This window comes from Olea europaea, chromosome 15 (assembly GCF_002742605.1).
Source record: "Olea europaea var. sylvestris chromosome 15, O_europaea_v1, whole genome shotgun sequence".
Lineage (NCBI taxonomy): Eukaryota > Viridiplantae > Streptophyta > Magnoliopsida > Lamiales > Oleaceae > Olea > Olea europaea.
In genome coordinates, this window is record NC_036251.1 from 20,708,013 (window position 1) to 20,732,843 (window position 24,831).

At 40.9% G+C, this 24,831-nt stretch overlaps 2 protein-coding genes across 3 annotated transcripts; both read right to left on the minus strand.

Moving 5' to 3' along the window:
* Positions 1–204: 204 nt before the first annotated feature.
* Positions 205–3,827, minus strand: LOC111411369. Its single transcript, XM_023041909.1, has 7 exons — positions 3,759–3,827; positions 3,310–3,439; positions 1,696–3,230; positions 927–1,024; positions 531–702; positions 297–467; positions 205–240 (listed from the first exon to the last, which is right to left on the minus strand). Exons 1-7 carry the CDS (start codon positions 3,825–3,827, stop codon positions 205–207), a joined length of 2,211 nt encoding a protein of 736 aa, XP_022897677.1.
* A 14,651-nt stretch (positions 3,828–18,478) lies between these two features.
* LOC111410430 lies at positions 18,479–24,416 on the minus strand. Of its 2 annotated transcripts, XM_023040750.1 has the most exons (8): positions 23,976–24,416; positions 23,788–23,874; positions 23,450–23,710; positions 23,057–23,221; positions 22,908–22,961; positions 22,435–22,581; positions 19,584–19,773; positions 18,479–18,919 (listed from the first exon to the last, which is right to left on the minus strand). In XM_023040750.1, the coding sequence occupies exons 1-8, from the start codon at positions 24,141–24,143 to the stop codon at positions 18,732–18,734; spliced, it is 1,260 nt and encodes a 419-aa protein (XP_022896518.1). In that variant the 5' UTR covers positions 24,144–24,416; the 3' UTR covers positions 18,479–18,731. The 2 variants fall into 2 exon arrangements, with proteins under 2 accessions (XP_022896518.1, XP_022896517.1); XM_023040749.1 differs by lacking the exon at positions 18,479–18,919 and having other exon boundaries at positions 19,133–19,773; positions 23,976–24,414.
* Between the last annotated feature and the right edge of the window lie 415 nt (positions 24,417–24,831).

Genomic DNA, 24,831 nt, shown 5'->3' on the forward strand with positions numbered 1-24,831 from the left:
CAGGCCTTCTGGTAACTCATAACCACCCCATACTCTCGACGGATGTCGTTGATGATATCTGTAGGTCTGTAAATCGTCCGTGGATCCTGAAACTTGTGCATTATCTTTCGACCAATAAACCATGATCGAGCTTGCCTGTGATCATTTTGACGAATACCCACTTCACAAGTATGTTCCCGCGCATACTTACGAACAACAAAGAACTCATTTGTGTCCATCTTTGTCGCACTCAAACGCCAACTGCAATTGTTGTCCACACAAATAATTGTGTATGTAGACTTATTTGATTTTTTTACCTTAAACTCAAAATTATGTTTCATTGCAATTCGGTGCGCGGCTTCTTGCAAATCTCTTTTCGTGTCAAACAATTGATCGACATGTAAATCTTCATCATCAGGAACTACACGCGAACAATTAGAAGACCGTGTACTCGGCCCAGCATGTGAGCTCCCACCAGACTCATGTCTCTGTCTGGATAAAGCAATTAAATCCTGATTTGTAAATGGCCTTTCATCCTCGTTGTCTTAAACTTCCTCGTAAATCCTTCGTGTAACGGTGACATCATGGTGAGTAGCAACTGCCCTAGGAATAACCACATCATCCTCCCGAGCAATCTCAACAGTATCCCAAAAATCATTCTCATTACGATCCTCTCCATCAAAAACTTCGTGTTCACCCTCGATGACATTTTTCTTCAACAAACTTACGCAAATAGGAGTCGTCTTTCGACCTTGGTTCAATTGAATTAGATGCTTTATTTACGCTTCAGAAGTAACTTTCAAAGGTGAAATCGAAATTGTTGAATGCTTTTGAAATAAAAATCCCAATTCCATATCGTACTGAGAGGAATCGACGTTAAGCATGTTTTGTATTTCACTGTACATTTCTGTAAACGAAGTATTTTTTGTTATCGTAATAGCAGCAACCCCTTCTCCTTCACTCCTCCATTTCCATTCCCATTGACCATTTTCTTTCCTTTGAAATTCGCCAAAATAACAGATTGGGACACACGCTTTTGCCATATCTGCATTATGAATTAAAAATATCAGAATAAATTATCAGAAAAAAATTATCAGAATCGAGGGGCGGGGGAGTCTGCAACGGACGGTCCGGATGGTCCGGACCGTCGGCGACGGACGGTCCGGATGGTCCGGTCCGGACCGTCCGTTCATCCGGACCGTTCCCAACAGACGGTCCGGACTGTCCGGACCGTCGTTAAATCCGTCGTTCCGACGTCTGATCGGTGCCGGCCTGAACTTTGACTCTAATATTATTTTTTCTACCATTTAAAAAAAATATACGACTTCAATAAAAATAAAATTAAATACTACGAAAAGATACTTACCGAATTGAAGTGCTGAAATTTAACTAAATTTTTCTGTTGAGGTTGATAACTGATAAGTTTATGAAATTTTGAGGTTGAAGTGGATGAAAAATGGAAGAGTTTTTATCGTGTTAGAGTAAACTGATGAAAAGACTGACTTCGTTTTCAAATTTCAATTGAGCCTTGTTTGGATTTTTATTTGTAACTTAAGGATATTTTTGTCTTTTTACCATATTTCTATTTTTGTAATTATATAACTCATTTAAGGGCATTTTAGTCTTTTACACAAGAAATGGCTATTGTGGTGAATGTTAGATTTTTATGGTTAAAATGGAAAATGGTTGGTTTGACAAAGCTATACTTAAAAGTACCCCATTATCTTTAACCATAGGCCCAGTAGGCCCTTCCTCCCCCAACAACTCCTGAGGAAGACTCAACACAAAATTTTCAAATTTAGGCTTTAATTTCCCTGGCAAAAACATCTCAAGCACCTTGAGCTCATCCTCAATTTCGTAGCTTATCTTTGGACCCCATTCTCTTGTATAATTGAGCCATGGTGGATTTTCATACATAGACCCCATATAATCAGCATTCACCACTGAAAACTTTTCTCCAGTGTCCATGGAAAAAGTCCCCTTCCCAGTATCATCTCTTATGCCCATTTTCCTTTTCCCTAGCAGAACGAGGCCGGGTTTTGGATACGAGGCATGGCCATGTAATGATGAATAGACCACTGGTTTATTACCATTTTCAAACTCCAATTCTGAAGCTTCCACCCACACTCCTTTATTATGCTGAGAAAAATAGACAGCCTTAAGCTCCCCATTGAAATTGCTGATTCTTAAGGTCACATGCTCCCAATCTCCAACATGTTCTCCAATTTTCCCCATGTGAACATTGAAGAATCCGACTTTCGCCCTGCTAGGACCATTGAAAGGGTAAAATATCCATATTGCTATGTCTGTAAATGTTGCACCAAACATGGGTTTAACATGTAAATAAGCATAGGCATCTTGTAGATCTCCTAGCTTGACTCTCTCTTTTTCTATATCATCCATAGGAAGGTCTATCCAATAGGAACCATCATTTCCGCCCCCCTGAGGAAGATTTGAGCCCGTGCTATCAATGGCTATTGGATTCGATTCTTGACCTTTCGTATACAGTAGTGCTCCGTTTTCGAAAAACCAGGTCAATGAGGAAGGTAAGTAGTTTTCATCAGGATGAAAATAGATATAAGGAGAGTAAGCTTGAATCAATGCCTTAATCTGATTTGAATTAGGCAAAGCATTTTTACTGGCATTTGCATTCTTCAAACAGACAAGAGTTGATCCAGCAGCCCCATTTTTTTGGGTTATAAATGTTCCTGTAGGAATCCCCATGGCTTGAATTCCTCTAACTGATGGTCTTGTGCTATAAACATTGATCTCATTTGTATCAATTTCATCATCTGGCCCCCAAATCCAATCATCACTTTCAAAAGAATCCGTGAAATCAGAGCGAACGCATCGAATTTTGTCGACGGCCGGCTTCTCAGGAGAACTCGTGACGACGTGTCCGAGAGCTATGTAGCCATCAGGGGGTATTGGCAGCCAGATATAGCCAACACCATCTTGATTAATATTCAAAGATTCACTACTCCAAACAAGAATGTAGTCAACTGGTTCCTTCAAGAGACCTTCACTTGTTGCATCTTTTGCTGCAAGAACCCATCCAGATAAAGGCCTGTTGTTGGATTGGCTATAGAATCCTAGCAAAAAGAATTCATCTGGTAAAGAACATGGTTCAAAAAATGTTGCGCCAAGATTATCCGGTCCGCCTTCTTTCGTAGCCCACACCACAGTGAATGTCGATACTTGACACACTTGTAATCCTCCTAGATCAATTATTCCACTCGCAAAGCCTTCACCTAAATCCAAAAGAAAAGAAATGCAAAGTTAACAATGTTCGCATTAAATAAATAATGCAAAAAATGTGTAATTTTGTACCTTGAGGCCAGGGTGGGAGTGGAGAAGGAAGATTGAACGGTGTTTCTATTGGAAGAGGCTCATTTTCCTTCTTGGGAGGACTGGAAATGGAAACAGAAGAAACATTGATCTGATTCCCCTTAGATGAGCCCTGCAAGCAACAATATTTTGATGAACAATATATTTTTGAATATTAATAAAAAAAAATGAAACGAAACTAAAAACCAAACGGTCAAGCTACGAATTTTGTGCATTTCTATCATCATACTAGTTTTCTCAAGAAAATCTTTTCCAGTTTTGAGGAGTTGAAGAGAACATATCTTCTCCAATTTTGAAACCTCGACTCGTGCACGTTAATTTAAAGTAATGTTTCAATAAATCATTAGGTAGACAGCAAATTAAATAACCAATTTTGGACAACAGATCTCAATACAAGCAAACACGCAAAAATAAAGGGCATGTAGACAGACCTCGATGAACTTACGAGGCGGCCCCTCATTTCTTCGAGTCCATTTCTTCTCATCTTCAAGATTCGCCATTCTCGGTTTGGCAGAAGTGCCACGTAAAGGCACCATTAACAGGAACACAAAGAAATGATATACCTTCACCTTCATTTTGACACGGCTAAAGTTAACAGCCGTATTATATATATTTTTTAATTCAATTTATCTAGTTTTCAACTATGGGTTGAAATTTGTCTTTTGGCTCACTACTTTTCATATTTATATGCATAATAGAACACAAAAAAAGGTCATACGTGAACAAATTTTTTGAAATGGGTTTCTGAATTTTTCGATGATTTTGCTGTTAACCATGTGAGCGTGAAGGGCTTAAAATGGCAGATTTGGAAAGATCAATGTCATACTTTCATACTTCAATAGTTCAATTCGTATATATATATTTTTTGACACGTTTTGCAATTTTTTTTTTTTTCTGAGTTGTACATACTATATATAGTTCTAAATAATTGTAGTATAATTTGGAATTGATAGTCTATTTTTCATAATTGATAATTGCATGTATCAATTTTGTATCCTTTTGAGTAGTATGGTGAAAATTGATTTTCTTTCCAACTTATGTTTGGTGAATTTATCAGAAAAATGATTTGTTTTTTGTTTAAATTGGATGAATTTATCATTATATTGGTTTTTTTTTTAATATAATTTTTGTTGGATGTATAATTGGTTTGACTAATGTGGTGGAGTGGGGTGGTTATGCAGGATTTGCTCGCTGGCGGTGTAGTTTTGTGTTTAGTATGCAAACTCAAACACGTTGAATATATAGAAAATGTAAAATAAAAGGACAACAAAAGATCAATAACTACTAAAAGCTATAATTTAAAATAACATTTCCTGATCATGAACTCATAAATTCTACGACGATCAATAATATTGCGTTGTGAAAAGTTTAAGAACATAGACATCATGCTATATAGCTTTTCATTCTATCATGTCGTGTCGTGTCGTGAAATTTTTTCATAACATTCCAGTCGGCAACATTACCAACCATAGTGGGAAGTCTTCCATGACATCTCGTTGGATAGTGTGAAAGTCCGACGAATACATTTATGCTATTTTCATCACTTTCGATCACTTTCATTTTTTATTCACATATTTGATGAAACACATGAATACTACCCACTTATTCATCGTCATTTACTTATTTTTATTAATTTATAATTTAAATTGATTATAATAACTTACTTCATGCTCAAGTTCAGTAGACTCTTGCACCAGTGACTGACCACTAACAGTCTTGAGTGATAGAACTAGGTTAATCTTTCTGGTTGGTTTACAAATATTGGAACTCGGGTTAACTGGTGATGAATCTCATCAGGTCAATCTTTAATTACTTATTTACTTAAAAGTATTGGGTAAAATCTGTCAAGTTAAATTAAGAGTCCTCTACTTTAATTATTATTCATTTAAGATAAAAAGCTACCTCATGGAGTTCTTTCACGTAATTTTATGAATAATGACAAAAAGCATATCGATGGCTGCTAAAATCCACTAATTCATATGCACACATTTTCGATATAGTCCAAATTTATATTATCATAATCTTCCTAAATTATTTCTTCCGCGTCCATGAGGTCTCCCCTTCTTTTAATGATCTCGAGTACATCGATTATTATGACTAGGACACATATCGCACAAGACGCATGGAGACTAGATATATGACGACTAGATTACAGATATGCCCTTAAAAATTTCATTGAATTATTTATGTTTCATTGGACTTTACATCTTCGAATAAGATTATTTTTCTTATTTTGTTGGAAATTTGGTCTATGTTTCTCTTCCGCTATAGCTTTCCTTTTTCTCTATTAATAATAAAACACTCAAGTACCGTGGTTTGATTTAAAAACTTAAATGAACTATTGCAATATACTCAAGTAATGTGGTTTGATTTTAAAATTTTAAATGAACTATTGCAACATAATCATAACATAAAAACTATTCTAAATTCAAGTCTCGTCACTTATTTATAGAATTTGTTAATGCGGTAATGTTGCATGAAATGACATGATACGTGAAACTAATATTTTCGAAAGAAAGAAAGATACAAAATTTCACATAAGAATGTATGATTTATTTTATAATTTTGTTATTTAATTGGGAAAAAAAAGATATTTAAAATTAATTTTTTTACTCTAATAATTTGTTAGTATTTTGTTGTGTAAGAGAAAAAATCTGCAATTATGTTAATTTTTAGTTCAGACCTATTATTATTTTTAGTTCGCAATGGAATGTAAGTTTTATGGATAAAATCAAGTGTACACGCTGCACCTGATTGGCAATGTTCTTTTTCATTCTTTTTTCAACTATAAATGGAAACTTAACAACTGTAATTCAATGAAAATTCTGTCAAAAATATTTATACATGTAGCTTGGTTCAAGTTTTAGAGTCAAAAATTCTCTAAACAATACTGCTCGTTATTTTTTATTATAAACAGCATCTTTAAAAATAATTAATCGTAAAGAGTAGATTTTCTTCTACAAGCCCAATAATACTATATATATTTCGATAAATTTTGTTGACCCCAGAATATGTTGTCAACAGATGTCGGACCCACCCGCGCACACGTGAACGAAAGGCCAACACGCTAGGACACATGGACGATCTAAAACGGACAGATCAAGGGCGTGAGAGTACCTCAACGGCCCGGGACGAGAACGTTCGGAATCCGACGGAAAGTTCGTAGACCGATTGTACAATAATTACCAATCGATATTTGTAAATGTATAACTAAATATGTATGAACTCGTTTGTGTTCTAAGATAATAAGAAAGAGAGAGTTGAGTAAAGTATGATTTCTTGTATTGATTCTTGCATTAGTCTTTGTATGGAGTACATGGGAAAGTATTTATAGTGTCACTAGTTAGATCGTGACCTTTGGTTCAGGGTACACGTGGCCTCATCCGATTGAGTTACATGTTAAATTGTAGGTATCGGCCGCACCTAGCCTGTTATACATTTATTGATTGCCAGAGCCGCCTCTACTAGTGACAAGACTTAACATTTACACTCATGATAAACATCCTATCAATCATTCAAGTAAGATCTTTGTGCAGAAGATCTCTAGGGAGAGGTGTCTATGGAAGATGTTGCTTTGTGCTTCGGAGAATGCCACCTCGGCAACTGAGCTTCGGCCAACAGAGCCTCGTCCACCTTCAAAGGGCCTCGGCATATGGGCTTCGGAAGCTCCTCAGGAGGCAATGATAGATGGGCCTCGGAATATATGGGCCGGGGCATCTGTGGAGCTCGATTTATGGGCTTCGACTATGCAAATCACCTCGACTTGAGTGCCACGTGGTTCGGCATGAGTTGGCCGTGGGCCCTAGTGGGTTGCCCAAGTGTGCAAACACGTAACAATAGTCCCCCAAGTCCGAGTATAGTCATTTATGTAATGCGAGGACTTCGGTGAAGTAACGCCAAATGGTTAAATCGAAAGAAATTTTTGAAATTTTTTGTACCCCAAATAATAGTCCCCCAAGTCCAAGTATAGATATTTATATCATGATTGGATTTAGAGATGTGTTGTTGTGGAGGAGTGACGAGAATGACGAAGCCGAGGTGTTTGAGAAACCGAACTTGCGAGGCTTGATGGCTAGATTCTGATGAGGAAGCCAAGGTGGTTGAGAAACCGAACCTGTGAGCCTTAATTGCTGAATTCTGATGAGGAAGCCAGGGTGGTTGAGAAAATCGAATCTGCGAGGCTTTATGGCTGATTTCTGATGAGGAAGCCGAGGTGGTTGAGAAAATCGAACCTGCGAGGTTTTATGGCTGATTTTTGATGAGGAAGCCGAGGAGTTGAGAAACCGAACCTGCGAGGCTTGATGGCTGATTTCTGATGAGGAAGTCGAGGTGGTTGAGAAACCGAACCTGCGAGGCTTGATGGCTGAATTCTGAGGCACATTGACAATAATTGTTCCTCGGCAGTTGTGCCAATGATTTGATGTTTTGCTCATATTTTCGAGGAAATGTGGCTGAACCGTTACAACTTCCAAGGCGCCTACGGCCGTCGAATTAAAACCGTAATCATGAGAACAGTTGGAGCTTCTAGAACCAAACACGTTGGAGGAGGTGCATGGGAGACACGCTTAAATCTGAGGCGTAGGTTTGAAAAATCGTTTGAATTTTACGCCTCGAATTTGATTTAGAATGAAGGGTCCAGATTGGATGGGTTTTGATCAGACGGTTAGGGTTCGTCCTCGCCCTTTATAAAAGGTAAGAGACCCCCATTTCACTGGATTTTCTACCTTTTGCAATCTGATTTTTCTTCCAAAGCTTAAGTTTTCCGACGTTGAAGCTATTTCTTCCCTAGTTTTCCGGCACCATTCCATCGGCGTAGTTATTCCCGTAGGTATTTTCACAGAAAATCCCTTGTATTGCGCTCTTAATCGTTTTTTGAAATGGAGTCCACCTCGGGTAGGGAGTTGGTCACTGTGGTGTCATTTGGTCAGGGGGCTAGTTACAGGGGGACTCCGAGTTTGAGCAGTATGCTATGACCGAGGAGCCAGTAGACTACAGTGTAGAGTGGGGGGCGTCTAGGGTCCCTTCGAATATGACAGGAAAGAGGCTGGGAGAGATTAGGGAGAGGTACTGTATACCCCATTATGTAGAGATGTTAGTACCCGAGGCCCATGAGCGAGCCTACTATCCGAGGCCTAGATACATGGCGGTGAGCGAGTACCTGTTTAAGGCAGGTATGCGTCTTCCTTTACATCCCTTCTTCATGGCGATGCTGAGGAACTTTATGTTATCACCGACCCAGGTTCTACTAAATGGGTAGAGCCAATTAGTTGGCTTGTACTTCCTATAGAAGGAAGTGTCACTTGGGAAGGATATGCCTCTCCACGTCTTCATGACCCTATTCCAGCCTAGGGTAATAGGTAAGGAGTCAAGGGGGTGGTATTATTTAACTCCATGGGGGGCTCATGCACCCTTTGTGGTGGGGCTGCCTTCTTCCATTAAGGGGTGGAAGGAGTCGTGGTTCTAGGTGAGGGGCAGGTGGCAGGCGGTGGAAGGAGACACAACCCTGGCTTGTACAGTACCGACCCAGTACTACGAAACTCGTGAGTCTCCCAGCCTGAGTAGTTTGCATTCTGTATTCAAATTTCTTTTTCTAACTTTTGAGGCTTCCTTTGCAGATAGCAGTACGAGGTTTGAGTTGAGCAAGAAGGAGTTCAAAGTGATAGAGGACATTTACAAGAGACCTCTTAAGCTTTGCTACTTCGACCACCTCATCGACCGAAGTCGCTACTTCCTTGATTTCGAACTGATGGCCTCCAAGGGTAAGAAGCTCCTACATTTGTGCATTTCTTTCCTTTTGTTTTGATGCTGATGCACTGACATGTTCTGCAGATAAGTTCAAGAGGGGGGAATACCCAGCCCCTGGCATGGCCTCTATACTTATGGCCACATCTACTGTGAAGGCGAGGCCCCTGAAACTGGGGTCCAGTGGTGCCAAAGAAGTTCGGGGCAGGGTCGAGCACCTCTCTAAGGATGGTAGTTCAAGGGCTCCTGAAAAGGGGGAACCTTAGAGCCCGAAAAAGGCCAAAGAGCCTCGGGGGAAGGAGAAGGTCCCCGAGGAGCTGAAGAAGAGGAAGCTGGTGCACGTCACCAGCTCATCAGGAAAGTTCGGGACCTCCGTGTCCCATGAGGGCAGAGAAGTCACTCAGCCGAAGCTCCTTGCATCTGCCTCGAAAGCGGTAAAGATTGAAACGGTTCGACGAGCTGAGGCTGAGGAGGCTACGAAGAGGGCAGTTGAGGCGGCAAAGAAGGAGGTCGCCAAGTAGAGGCCTGCGAGGGTGCAAGGGAAGTCTCAGACCTTCCTTGCCGGAAGGGAAGAGGTTCTGGCTCTAGCATTGGTGGAGGCTCTGCCACCTGAGATCCGAAGTGCCACAGAAAGCTTCTACAAATTCTGGACGGATCGGTGGCAGTTGCATGCCTCCTCATGCAACGCCACAGATTTGACAAGGGCCCTCATGAGCCAAAGTGTGAGGACCTTTGGCCTAGCACTGGAGTGCAGGGAGGCCCTTACTGACTTTCAAACGAGGACCCAGTCCTCGGAGAAGAAGATGGCCTCCCTTGCAGAAGAGCTGAAGGGAGCTAGAGCCGCAGCCGAGGAAGCGAGGGCCCAAAAACTTGAAGATGCGACCAAGCTGGACTCTGCCTTGGCTCAGATCGAGGAGTTGAAGAAGGAGGTGTATGAGTCCCAGTGCGAGGTGGCCTCCTTGACTAAGAAAGTGGAGGTTTCTAATGACCACCACAAGGTGACTGCCGAAGCTTGGAGAAGGCAAATTTGGAGCTGGCTGGGGCCCAAGATGCGTACAAGTTCTTAGAGGACCAGATAAAGTGGTACATTGATGAAGCAGCCAGGGCAAAGAAAGAGGCCAAAGTGGCGAGGGAGGAGGCGGTGAAAGACTATATTGCCAATTTCCACAATACTGAGGAGTACAAGAGCTTCAGCACCTACTGGAGAAACTATGATTATGCCGAGATGATGGAGAGGGCTGAGGAACTTTTCCCAAATCAAGATCTGTCACAGCTGAGGTCGGAGTTTGTGGATGAAGTGCCTTAAACCCCAGCTGATGAAGTGGTTGGAGATGAAGTAGCGGAGGCAGAAGAAGGAAGTTCTGATGCTCAAGCTGCGGAGGCCCCGCTGTTGAGGCACCTCCACCGTCGTCCCAGGCTTAGGATAGTTCTCTTTTCAAAAAATTTCGATGTACTGGCCTTAGGCCCCCCTTTTGTAACCTTGATTGTAAATCAATATAATTTCTTTCATTTAACGTTGTTTTTCTCCAAAGTACATTGGCCTCGTTAAGTAATTGAACTTAATGTTGATTGAAGAACTGAACAACTTTAATTTGGTATCCTAACTCCAATCACTTGAGCTAGTAAATTGTACGCAAGCCTCACGAGCCATGAATAATAGTGGACTTAAGCAAATAAATTGTACTTAATCTTAATAATTGTAACCTGAATGGATCCTAACTGGACCGCGCTTCAGCCGAACTGGGAATATTGTCTTATTTGAAAGGTAGTTGCGTGAAGCTAGTAGTAGTTGAGCCTTGTGCCTAAATAGGTGTAAAAGTATATGTGCCTCGGAGTTCGAGCGAGGTGGCCCAGAGATGGGACGTTGGCCTCTCCTCCGAGGTGACGACGCTTCCTAACATGGTGGATGGTTCAGTCATGCTGAGACTTCTCCAAGCGGTGTTCAGCCTCGCCAAAGGGAGGCAAGTGCGTGCACCTCGGAGTTCAGACAAGGTGGCCCAAAGACGGGACACTGACCTCTCCTCTGAGGTGACGACGTAATGTGACACTTGAATTCAATCATGGATAATTTTATTGAATTATGGAAATGTTACATAAGTTGGGAAAGATCGTCCAGCGAGGTAGTACATTCATTGATAATAGATTCAGAGGTGCTCAATGTTCCATGGACGGGGTTGTGCCTTGCCGTTCATGTCTTCAATCCAGTAAGTCCCGGGTCGGATCTCCTTTCTAATTTTATATGGACCTTCCCAGTTCGGGCCCAGGGAACTGGTGCCAGGTTCCTTCGAGGAGAGGAAGACTCTCCTAAGGACCAAGTCATTGATTCAAAATGACCTCTTCTTTATCTTTGAGTTGAAGTACTTCGTCATCTTTCTTTGATATGTGCCGAGTTTTAGCTGGGCATCATCTCTCCTTTTCTCAATGAAGTCGAGGTCGCACCTGCGAAGCTTGTCGTTTGTTATCTCACTGAAATGCAGACGTCGTGGAGATGGAAGTCCGACCTCAACGGGGCTCATCGTCTCAGTCCCATATGCCATGAGAAAAGGTGTTTCCCCTGTTGGGGTCCTCGCAGTGGTTCGGAATGCCCAAAGAACCTATGGTAGCTCATCCACCCATGCCCCTTTTGACACATCAAGCTTCCTTTTCAGGAAGTGCTTGATTGTCTTGTTCACAGCCTCAACCTGGCCATTTGCTTGTGGGTGCTGAGGCATGGAGAAGTGTTTCTTGATGCCAAGTTCTTCACACAAGCTTCTGACCTTCTTGTTGTCGAACTGTCTACCATTGTTTGAGACGATCGAGTAGAGAATCCCGAACCTACATATGATATTCTTCCGCAAGAACTTTGAAGTGTTGGCTTTTGTAATTTTTGCTAGGGGTTCAGCTTCAATCTACTTTGTGAAGTAATTAATGGCCACAATTGCGAAGCTCGCACCTCCTCTGCCTTTTGGTAGAGGACCTATGAGGTCCACACCCCACTCCGAGAAAGGCCAAGGGCTGGAGACCGAGGTCAAATCTTACGATGGTTGTCTTTGGACAGGAGAGAATCGTTGGCATTTGTCACATTTTCGTACAAACTCGAGGGCGTCCCTTTTCAAGGTAGGTCAGTAGTACCCCTGCCTTAGTGTGCCAAAGATAGACCTCCAGAGTGGTTGCTGTACACACCTTCATGGACTTCTCTTAAGATGTAGGTAACCTCTTCTCCTCCGACGCATCGTAAGAGTGGAGAGGAGAAGCTTCTCTTATAGAGTACATCATCAATGAAGAGGAAATGTGCTGACCTCCTCCTTAGCTTCTAGGCCTCATGCTTGTCAGTGAGAAGTATCTGGTCCTTGAGGTATGCCACAATAGGCTGCATCCGGGTAAGAGTCCCGTGACCCACATTATATGGGGGGCCTCAGTTGACGGCATGAGGAGGTGCTCTATAGGGACTACTGTGAGTAGTTCGGAATCCTTGCTACTTGCCAGTTTGGAGAGTGCATCCGCATGTGCATTTTCGATGTGGGGGATCTGTATCAACTCAAACTTTTCAAATGATGGGAGGAGGTTCATTATCATTTTCAAGTAGGAGGCCATTGTTTTGTCCCTGACTGAAAAGTTACCATTGACTTGGTTAACGACCAGCTAGGAGTCACTACTGATGAGCAGCCTCTTTACTTACATTTCTTTGGCTAACCTGAGGCCTGGGAGAAGTGCCTTGTATTCTGCTACTTAGTTGGTGGCCTTGAAATTGAACCTCACCGTCGAGTTCAGCTTGTGACCTTCCGGGCTGATGAGGACAACTCCGGAACCTGAGCTGATGTCCCCAGCCGACCCATCAACGAATTGGTTCCACGTAGGGGGCTCGGCTTGTTCCATGATTTCATCTACCTCGGGTAAGTTGGTGAATTATACCACAAAGTGAGCTAAGGCTTAGCCCTTGACGGCAGCCCTAGCCTTGAACATGAGGTCAAATTCACTTAGTCCCACCGCCCATTTCAATAATCTCCCTGAGGCATCGGGCTTTTGAAGTACCTGCCTTAGGGGAAAGTTTGTCAGCACATGGATGGTATGGGCTTAGAAGTAGGGTCTCAACTTCCTAGAGGTCGTGATCAAGGCCAAAGTGAGCTTCTCCATATCGGGGCAGAGGGTTTTCGGCGATAGGAGTGCTTTACTTGTATAGTAAACGGGGAGTTGGGTGGTTCCCTCTTCTCGGATTAGAATCGCACTGATGGGCTCATTGGAGACGGCTAGATACAGCTGTAGGATTTCACCGGGCTTCGGTTTGGAGAGGAAGGGGAGCCTGCCCTAGGTGCCTAAACAGGCCCTGGAAGGCCTATTCACATTCCTCATTCCACTGGAACTTCTTCCTAGCTTTTAGCACTTTGAAGAATGGGAGGCATTTGTCCGCAGCTTTGGAGAAGAATCGGCTAAGCGCGACCACTCGTCCAGTCAAGTTTTGTACCTCCTTTGGCTTTTGGGGAGACCCCATCTTGCATAGGGCCTCGATCTTCTCAGTGTTGGCTTCAATACCACGTTGTTGACCATGTATCCTAAGAATTTGTTGGAATCCACTCCGAAGGCGCACTTGAGGGGGTTGAGCCTCATCCTATATCTTCTCAAAATTTGGAAGGTGTTGTCGAGGTGTGTTATGTGGTCCCCAGCTTCCAAACTCTTTACCAGCATGTCATCTACGTAGACCTCCATTGTCTTGTAGATGAAGTCCACAAAATTTTTGTTGACGAGCCTTTGATATGTTGTTCCAGCATTTTTCAACCCGAAGGGCATCATCTTGTAGTAGTAAAGGCCTCGGTCTGTGATGAAAGATGTGTGTTCCTCATCGGCCGGGTGCATGTGGATTTGATTGTAGCCGGAGTATGCATCCATGAAGCTCAACAACTCGTGTCCAGCCGTGGAGTCTACTAGTTGGTCAATCCTTGGAAGTGGAAAGCTGTCCTTCAGGCAATCTCTGTTGTGGTTAGTGAAATCGATGCTCACCCTGCACTTGTCGTTGTGTTTCTTCACTAAAACTGGATTGGAGACCCACCTCGGATAGGTGGCCTCACTGATGAAGCCATTCTGGATGAGTTTCTAAACTTCTTCCTTCAGCGCCTCATACCTCTCAGGATTGAGGGCTCTGCTTTTTTGTCTATGCGAGGCAACCTTAGGATCAATTTTCAGGTAGTGGCAACTGACCTTGGGGTCTATGCCTACCATATCCTCATGTCTCCAAGCAAAGATGTCGAGGTTCCTACTTAGGAAATCCTTGAGCTTTTCTTTCACAGTGCTGGACAAGCCTTTGCCCACCTTCAACAATTTGGATGGGTCTCGGGGGTCCACCGAGAAGCTCTCAAGTTTCTCAACTGATGCTTGAGGTTCGTGTTCAATTATGCGGGGATCAATCTCATCGATGCCAATACTTTCGGATTGCGTGGTGCATCAATCATTTCGACATCTTCTAGTTCGACGGGAGCATCACCTGGGGCATCAGTCATGATTACGTCAGCAATAATTACGTGGATGTCCCGGGGCTCTACTTTTCTGATGGAGCTTAGATAACATTCTCTTGAGCCTCTTTGGTTACCTCTCACCGTTGCCGCCCTATTTTCAGTCGGGAATTTCATGCATAGGTGGTGGATAGAGGTGACGGCTCCCAATTCTTTTAGGGCTGGCCTACCCAATAATCCGTGGTAGGCCGATCGACTGTCAACAACGAGGAATTCCATGGAGTTCATTGTGGTTTGGAGAGATTCCCCCATCTCTACTGTGAGTGTGATTTTTCCTCTCGGAGTGATGCTATCTCCGATAAATCCATACAAATGAGTGGTGGTGGATGTTAACTCATGGTCCAGTATCATCTTATCAAAGGTGGATCCGAATAGAATGTTGATGGAGCTACCATTGTCAACTAACATTCGTCTGAGCCCATTCCGGGCTATGACTGCTCTTACCACAAGTGCATCGCAGTGGGGGTAGTGAACCCCTTCAGTGTCCTTCTGGGTGAAGACAATAGGTGGAACTTAATCCCTCTGAAAGTTATGGCCCACAATATAGCTGGTAAGCGGGGGGGTGCTTGGCCTCACGGGTATAATTCCTTTTAGCGTTCTGCGTTTCACTGCCTACATATAGACCTCCAAAAATGGTATCCACCTCGTGGATAGGGCCCTCATCCTGAGCTTGTTGGTTTCTTCAGGGTCTATGCCCTTCCCTTGGCCTCTCTGCATCACGCTCCCATCGTCGCGGAGAAACATCCCTTTGACAAGGAGCAGCCTCTTCATGCCCATGTCGATTATCGTACCTAAGTAGGGGCTTGTTCGCCTGGGGCGATTCATTTCTGTCCCTCGGGGGTTTCTATCGAGAGCGGTGAGCATAGTCTCGGCAATCTGCTGTGTCGTATCCATAGGATCGATGGTATGCACAATATCCAGGCGGGTTCTGATTTGACCTATTCCTAGGTCTCGAACCCCAACCTCAGCCTCTATCCCTACGGGATCATTGCGGAGTTTTCATCTGCTGGGTGTCAGTGACTGGATTGATATCCTTATATGCCAATGTAGGAACGACATTAAGAGTGGTGGTGGCAAGTGCTTGCCCAGAACTCTCATTACCAGCTTGGTTTATTTGGTAGTCCATCAAGTGGGATGTCGGCCCTCTAGCACGCTGCTTTTGAGAAGGTGGGAGACCTCTATTTGCCCTGTTTCTATGCTCAATCAATTCTTCATTGATGATCTTCCGTCTCATCATCTCAATAGGGCATCATAGGTGGTGGGGTCTTCATTTTGCACGTCCCTCTAGAACAGGGTGTTCATATTCAAACCATCTCTCACTGCAGATAACGCCTTACGATCGGTGACTTGCACACAATATGTCATCTCATCGGTGAAACGTGATAGGAAGCTCTTTAGGGACTCACCATGTGCCTACCTCATGTCTTGGAGACATTGGATGGGGGTTTCTCCCTCTTTGCTCACAGCGAACCTCTTCAAGAAGGTCGTCTTGAATTCGAACCAACTTCTTATGCTCCCAGGTGGTAACCTACTATACCAAATTTCAACTGCTCCGCTAAGTGTTAACTGAAAAGATCTGCATTTCACAGCTAGGGTGGCCCTCCTTAGGCTCGTGTAAGTTTTGTGAACATTCAGGTGCTTCTCTGGGTCGCCTCTTCCGTCATACTTTGGTATCTTTGGCATAACATAGTGGTTCGGGACTTCGGCACTCTTTAGTTTCCTTGAGAATGGCAGGTTTTCATCGTCGTCGTCCAAGTCACAAGACCTCGGCTGCTCATCTGAATCGTTTTCTTCAGCCTCATACCTTAGTTGTTGGTGAGAAGTCCCGGGACGGTTTCTAGCCTCTTCCTCCCTCCTTTGGCGCCTATTTCTAGGTGGGGCAACACGAGGGGAATTTTCATGCCTTTCCTCCGGCTGTTGAGGCATTGGAGGTGGAGGTGGTGGCCTTGTCCAAGGCTCGTGATGTTGTTGTTGTCTGAGCCTCGGTTCAGCGAGGTTAATTATGTCAAATACACTGCCTGACCTCCTATGTCTGCTCTTGCTTATACGGAGGTGGGAAGTTATCATGGTTCAAAGGGACCTCGGTGGGTCGGCCAGAAGCGTAGTTGGAGGAAACGTCAACTTCTACTTCCCTTTCAAATGGGCTTCTACCTCGACTATAGTCCTGCGTGGTAACCCTACGGCTTTAAACTTCATCTTCTTGCTAGTAATGCCCTTGAGAGGCTTATGGAGGAATAGGGAAGCCTCCCTGGCCCTGCATTTGGGCCATAAGTTCCCTCATAGCCACGTTTTGGCTAGCAATGTTCCTCATAGTAGCTGCCATGACGGCCATTTCTCTTGACAGCCGGGCTCTCGCGCGCATTCCACCTCTTCTATGGTTGTGGTGGGGTCTATCCCGAGCTGCAGGGGCAGCTACTTGAGGGGGCACTTAGCATTTTCTCTTACCCTCCTGGGGGATGTGTCTTCGTTTGAACTCATTTTTCTTGCGTCTTATCCTTCAAATTTTTGTTAAGTCGTGGGGCTTCCTCTTGTTCTTTTTCAAGAACAAATCCTTTTTCAAGGGAGATGCCCAATGTTCCTCTTCAGTAAGCTTTCACCACAAGGTTGTTCGTAGTTATAGTATGGTTTCCCACAGACGGTGTCAATCTGTTGACCCCAAAATATGTTGCCAACAGATGTCGGATCCACCCGCGCACACGTGAGCGAAAGTCCAACACGCTAAGACACGTGAATGGTCTAAAACGGACAGATCAAGGGCGTGGAAGTAGCTCAACGGCGCGGGACGAGAACGTTCGAAATCCGACGGGAAGTTCGAAGACCGATTGTACAATAATTTCCAATCGATGTTTGTAAATGTATATCTAAATATGTATGAACTCGTTTGTGTTGCAAGATAATAAGAAAGAGAGAGTTGAGTAATTCTTGCATTGATTCTTGCATTAGCCTTTGTATGGGATACATGGAGAAATATTTATAGTGTCACTAGTTAGATCGTGACCTTTGGTTCGGGGTACACGTGGCCTCATCCGGTTGAGTTACATGTCAAACTGTAGGCATCAGCCGCACCTAGCCTGTTATACATTTATTGATTGACATAGCCGCCTCTACTAATGACAAGACTTAACATTTACACTCATGACAAATGTTCTATCAATCATTCAAGTAAAATCTTTGTGCAGAAGATCTCTTGGGAGAGGTGTCTATGGAAGATGTTGCTTTGTGCTTCGGAGAATGCCACCTCAGCAACAGAGCTTTGGCCAACAGAGCCTCGTCCACCTTCAAAGGGCCTCGGCATATAGGCTTCGGAAGCTCCTCGGGAGGCAATGATAGATGGGCCTCGGAATATATGGGTCAGGGCTTCTGTGGAGCTCGGTTTATGGGCTTCGGCTATGTAAATCATCTCGGCTCGAGTACCACGTGGTTCGGCATGAGTTGGTTGTGGGCCCTGTGGGTTGCCCAAGTGTGCAAACACGTAACAAATTTTTTTTTGTGAAAATTCTCTTCGAGGCATGGGACGAGTGGGCCACTTCTACTGACCCACCCTTCCACCATGTTGTCATCTATATAACTGTTACGAGTACAAAAAATAAATATAAAAGATATCATTTTTGTTCAAACATTATTAAATAAATTTAATAATATAAAATTTACCTAAAAATAATCTTAGAATTTAAATAAATAAAAAAATCTTAAGACTTGAGGGGGGAATATAGACAAAGATGGATAGTAAAATATTATTCAATAATAGTTTGAAGTCATATCATCAACGAGGGCCACCTTCCGATGAAGCAGTTTAACAAATAATAACTTAATGGTTTTGTACATTATGCTACTACTTTTGCTTTGATCTCATTGAATGCAAAAATTATAGGCCTTTCCACAAGTAATTCACTTACAGAGACTCAAGAAAACAGAACACCTCAAAATGATAATCAATCACTCCAATTTGGAATTATTATAAAAAACTTTACATAAAAAAGAAACTTCACCCCTCGCACCACTCATTTCCAACATTAATGTGGAGATGTTAATAGAAGCAAAACCTTCTAATACACATAAAGAACACATTCACCTTTTACTACTAATCAAAGAATGGTTTTGGAGGAACAAAACCAACAGTGAAACCTCATTTCTACACTGGGTTTTACATAGAAATTCAATATATTTCCTAATATACTGTCATGGACAATTACGGTTTCTACCAGGGCCTCCATAGTAGAAGTAATTGCCCCAATCATTATTCTTGCCAAGTTGTACATTGTAGCAATTTGACTGCTCGGTGAAAGTGTTAATGTCTTTTGGAGGCCTTAAGTTGTTTGAGTCGTCTACTACTTGAATATTCTTGAAATAACTGGCTTTGCCAAATCCTTCTTCATAAAATAGGGTCTTTTCGACTCTTTCCAATGAGAGCCCTGCTATATGTCGAGTGCCACCATCCAATGAAGCAGTTTAACAAATAATAACTTAATGGTTTTGTACATTATACTACTACTTTTGCTTTGATGTCATTGAATGCAAAAATTATAGGCCTTTCCACAAGTAATTCACTTACAGAGACTCAAGAAAACAAGAACACCTCAAAATGATAATCAATCACTCCAATTTGGAATTATTATAAAATAACTTTACATAAAAAAAGAAACTTCACCCCTCACACCACTCATTTCCAACATTAATGTGGATATGTTAATAGAAGCAAAACCTTCTAATACATAAAGAACAGATTCACCTTTTACTACTAATCAATCCTCAAAGAATGGTTTTGGAGGAACAAAACCAACAATGAAACCTCATTTCTACACTGGGTTTTACATAGAAATTCAAAATATTTCCTAGTATACTGTCATGGACAATTAGGGTTTCGACCAGGGCCTCCATAGTAGAAATAATTGCCCCAATCATTATTCTTGCCAAGTTGTACATTGTAGCAATTTGACTGCTCGGTGAAAGTGTCAATGTCTTTTGGAGGCCTTAAGTTGTTTGAGTCGTCTACTACTTGAATATTCTTGAAATAACTGGCTTTGCCAAATCCTTCTTCAGGGAAATGGCCACTCCCCATTTGTGTTGTGGTGTGTTGTCCATCTGATTCTGAGTTCACTACTTCTCCTCCCCATTCTATCATTGTTGCACTATCTGTTAAGTACGAAAATAAATATCCTGGCCAGTATCCCAGTACATACTCACCCCCAAATTGCATCCACCAGTTTCCTTCTTTGGGGTCCTGACAAAATTGCAGAATATCTAGTCAATAAAATGTATTTTGGACTACATAATAAATAAAATTTACATGAACCTAAGGCAACTCCAGTCCTGCAAGTGATAGTAGGGATTAAATGGAATTGAAAACTAGACATTGTGTCTTCTGGTGACTGAGAGGCATATATGTCAAATTTATCGACAATTCAAGGCTGGTTCCAATGATTTCAATAGTCCGAAAACCATGGTCTAGATACCACAATACTAATACTACATGAACATACACCATCTGATACCAAGAGATAGTGAAGGAGTGAGGACCATTACTCAGTATTCTAGCCCCGAAATTGCCTTCCTTGGCCATCATCATAGGACTGACATTTGGTATTACAAAAATCATCATACCTTTGTACTAGATCATATGGTCAGCGGTACCATTTTTTCTGATGCACACGATCCTTAAAGAGGCAACTGCAGAGCATACTCATAATACTACTCAGATTATGTTTTTACTACTCATCTTAAGGTTATCACAATTGTTTAAAACTCAAGAAGAACCAGAGAAAATCTCAGAAATTCATAGACATAAAAAATACACACTCGCTATTTAGAGTTCGAGCTGCTTAAATTCTGCCCTTAATGAATGAGGAAAGCTCCTTATATGGATAAGGAGATCATCGACACCATACTGACTTACGACTACTTTAATAAAGTAAGATAATAAAACAACCGACTTTGCAACTGTCACAAACTCAAAGTCATTTATTAAACAAGATGATAGACTACTTAAAGATTTCTATAGACACAATGACAACTATTTAGACAAAATTACAAACTTAAAAAGAGAATTAAAAAACAAAAAATCCGCATTTTTAAATATGCAATTATTACAAACGATAAAAACTTAAAGCAAAGATATCAAGGTTTGCTGCTAGTCCCGGTATGTCTAAATAATTTGAATCGAAAGGTAATCCTTGTTGTTTCCACTAAGGCCATTTGTGAGAATCAAGTTTTTTTTCAAAAAAAAAAGTTTCCTCCAAGTTTTCAAGATTATCTGAATTTTTGGAATCAAAATCATATAATTGTGTTTCATAGTCATAATGATCTTGGGAGTCTTGATAAATATTGTCATTGTAATTTACAATTTCAGTATTCAGATTACTTGGTCCTGGATTATCGAAATTGCCAATTACAATGACAGTGTTTTTCAAAACTCTCAAGATTTATGATTATGAAACGCAACCATATGATTTTGATCCCAAAAATTTGGAAAATCTTGAAAGAATGGAAGAAAAACCTTTTGAAGAAAAACTTGACTCTCACAATTGGCCTTGATGGAAACAATAAGGACTACATTCTAATTCAAATAATTCGAACGTAATGGGACTGGCAGCAAACCTTTAAACACCTTAATAAGACAGATGTGATAAATCAGCCCATTTGAAAAGAAACTTTGCATAAAAGTTTTTATCATTTGTAATAATTGCACCTTTAAAAAACTGATTCTTGCTTTTTAAGTGTGCCTTTTCAATTCATCATTTTATCTAAATAATTGTCCCCGTGTTTGTAAAAGTTTTTTTTAAGTCGTCAATCGTCGTGTTTAATAATTGTCTTAGTAAAAGTTTTAAAGTATGTTGTTTTATTGTCCTACTTTATTAAAGTAGTAGTAAATCAGTATGGTGTGAAGGGTCTCCTTATCCATATAAGGAGCTTCCCTCCTTCGTTATGGGAGGAATGTAATCAGCTCCATCTCTAAATAACAATTATGTATTTCTTATCTCTATGAATTTCTAAAATTTTCTTTCGTTCTTCTTTTGTTATAAACAATTGTGATAACATTAAGATGAGTATTAAGAACAAGATTTGAGTAGTATCTCTTTGACATCCTATGCATTAGAAATAAATTACACTACTAACCTTATGATAGAGTACGGAGGTATGCCGGTCTTTGTAATACCAAAGGTCATGCACATGATGATGTCCAAGGGAGGCTATTTTGGGGTTAGAATACAGAGTATTACAAAGTGGTTGTCATTCCTTTGCTAGCTAGGAGAAAAGTTTCTATAGAATGGTCTTGGATGTACATGTTGTACGACAATCATTTATCATAACACATTGAACTCCGAACCATTCAAATCATGACACATCGACATTCGAAATCTATTCTCTATTACTATTTCACATATCGATGTGTCATGATTTGAAAGGTTCAAGATTCAAAATATCATGATTTAAATGATCAATCCTTCCATATGTGTACGTAAGATCATCCTATTCAAATTTTTTCATGAGATTCGCTAAATGTATAAATAATAGTAAGTAACATTTTATAAGCATGTGATTAAAATTAAGAATAATACCATCTAACACCAGTGGTTCTGAGCACCAGTTTAGATCGCTACACTTTATAGGTCCAATGAAATGAGTCACATGACTTTTCATTTAAATGAATCCGTCATTTAATCACATGCAATTACCATCCAGATCGGTTATTAACACCAAGATGAATAGCATCAAAGTAATGTGTAACTTTCACTGAATTTATAAATCTTTATAAATTTACTGTAACACTCATTTGTCTGTTTCATAATTATATTATTGAAGAACAGCTAAGAGGTTTGAATTTCAAACCATTTAATCATATAAAGTGGGACAGGCAGTTCAATGTATTTTAATAATAAATTACCTTCCAGACAAGAATGCTGATATCATACTGGGAACTGTGGTAGCCAGAAATAGGGTAGATGCTTGCCCCCATTGCTATTTCATTATTGATTTGAATAAAGCCTGAACACAGCAAGTTGTAGCAGCCCGTGGCTTGATAAGAATCACTCTGTCATTTTTTCCCAAATTTCAGCACACAAATAACACCAGTAAACTCTTAACAATTATGTATGTTAGCTGTAAATATATCAAAATATGATCCAATGGGACTCGAGAAGTTAATTCTAGAATAAAACCAATCAGACAGGCTTGAAAACAGGGAGTTAGAGGACAGACTGATTCAGCAAAAATTGATTGGCTGTAATTTTCATTTTTTTTATTTTTCAAAGTGTCCAATCATGCTTCGACACATATCCATCCTGTTTTTACCCTATTTTTGAGTCTGTCTCCGTAGCAAATTCTATGCACAAAAAGTAAGAAAAATTGAGGGCTTACTGTCCAATAGGTGAAAAGCCTTGTGTTGTTATCTCCATATAAATCTGGACTAACCTGTTATACAGAGAATTGGTACACACCAGTGATATTATTAAATGAAGATTGTAATAAATTACAGGTAAAAAGGAATTAATCAAGGTGAAAAGTACCTGCCAACCGGCCTCAATACTGTTCAAATCCGACGCAAATGAACCTCCCAAAATCCAAATCTGTGACAAGCTGAATTCATTTGGTTGTTGAGTTTTAGGATCCCACACATTTATGGTGGCCTTTGCTCCATAATAGTTGTCTCCCTCAACATAGGCTATAGCATGCTAAAAACTCCAAAAATAACAAAATACCCTCTCAAAAAATATCATTTAAACAATTTTTTGCAAATAGAGAAAGCAAGAAAGTTTAGAATCTACTTAGTGAAAATGGGTTTCTTTTTCTTTTGTCTTTTGTTCTTCCTTAACTGTTCCAATTCAAATGTGTGTACATGGATACTGACCAAAAGGGTCGTGAAAAAAGATTCAAGTAGCCGACTCAGATGGAAGCAGTACCTGATGACCACTTTGGTTGATAAGGTCAGGTTCAGGATCAGCAGACTTTGGTTTAGGGATGCTTCTGTGATTTTTCTTGCCATAGCTCTTAATTGAACTTGCTCTCAACAAATCCTCTTTCTTTGTTCTTCTAATTGGAATTGTTCCCTCAGGGCATCTCCCATTCTTGTGCCACAACTGAGTAATTAGCTTTGGCCCTTCAAAAATTTTTCCCACTTTTTTGTCTCCCAAGAGGCCTTCTGGATGATAATTAGGCCTCATCTACACCAAACAAATACTTATAAAAAAATAATAAAAAATAAAATCGACAGAAACATAAAAGAAAGGAAAATTCTGACCTGAATTGTATGATTTTTAAGTAAAGGGTGACCAAATGCTGGTTGGTTAGACGTATGAACACAGTCAATGATATCACCATCTGGGCTCTGATTATCCACAAACACAATGAATGAAACAACAATAAGTATGCAATTATAATACAAGTACACCAAAAGTATTATTCGACAGCAGAACGCTAAAAGAGAACCTTGATGGACTTGACAGGAGGCTTGTTCAGACTGTTCAAGTGCTTCTTAACTTCAAGATTCTCCATGCTCAATCTGGCTGCGCTGCCATATAAAGGCACCATTAACACAAACACGAAGCAAAAAAATGCCTTCATCTTCATTTCAACCCAGCTAAACTGAAGGGCCATAGCTTTAAATCATGAGTTGAAGAATTGAACACTTTGGGTTCCCTCAGTTGCTTATCCTAAATATAGCACTTAGCATGGGTAATTTAGCAAGATTTTTTGAAATGGGATTTTGATTTCAGAAAAATCCAAGAAAGTCCACAGACGCGTTTTCTGTTTAACTCGTGAAGGAGGTAGAGATGGCAAGAATTGGAAATTTGAGAGAATGCAAAAGAGTGCGTTGAGAGGAAGGACAAGAGCCGTTTCTCTCCACTCTTTGTTGTTTGTAACAGTTGGGTGCTTTGTCGTTTCGAAGGCACTGGCGTGAAGGCATATCATGTTTGGGATGAATACACTTTGGTCCTCAAAAGTTATAATGGAATTTCTTTACCTTTATTTTGTTCCAAATAAGCCCGTGTTTGGCAAGATATACTGTTTATAATCGATGAAACACTTTTTATCCATATATTTCACGGAATTTATAAGTATTACGCTATTATTCAGCACTTATTTCTATTATTAATAATTTAAACGGAATATAAACAACTCCCAAACGTCACTAAAGTTTTCTAAAGATTCTAATTTGATCACTCTGTCAATAAAATTATGAAATCTTATGTGATTAAACTATGGATGTCAATAAAGATGGGTCAACTCGAATCGACTAGCATATGACCAACCCAATTCGGCATATTACAAATTTCAACCTACT

Excerpts from the sequence above, each read along its gene's own strand:
- LOC111410430 (XM_023040750.1), bottom strand. The coding sequence starts at position 24,143 with ATGGCCCTTCAGTTTAGCTGGGTTGAAATGAAGATGAAGGCATTTTTT. Across the intron at positions 23,711-23,787 it reads TTAAAAATCATACAATTCAG|ATGAGGCCTAATTATCATCC; the intron begins GTCAGAATTTTC and ends TGTTTGGTGTAG. Across the intron at positions 22,582-22,907 it reads GGCTTTTCACCTATTGGACA|AGTGATTCTTATCAAGCCAC; the intron begins GTAAGCCCTCAA and ends AAAAAATGACAG.
- LOC111411369 (XM_023041909.1), bottom strand. The coding sequence starts at position 3,827 with ATGGCGAATCTTGAAGATGAGAAGAAATGGACTCGAAGAAATGAGGGG. Across the intron at positions 1,025-1,695 it reads CTATGGTTAAAGATAATGGG|ATATGGCAAAAGCGTGTGTC; the intron begins GTACTTTTAAGT and ends TTCATAATGCAG. Across the intron at positions 468-530 it reads CACGAAGGATTTACGAGGAA|AGACATGAGTCTGGTGGGAG; the intron begins GTTTAAGACAAC and ends TTATCCAGACAG.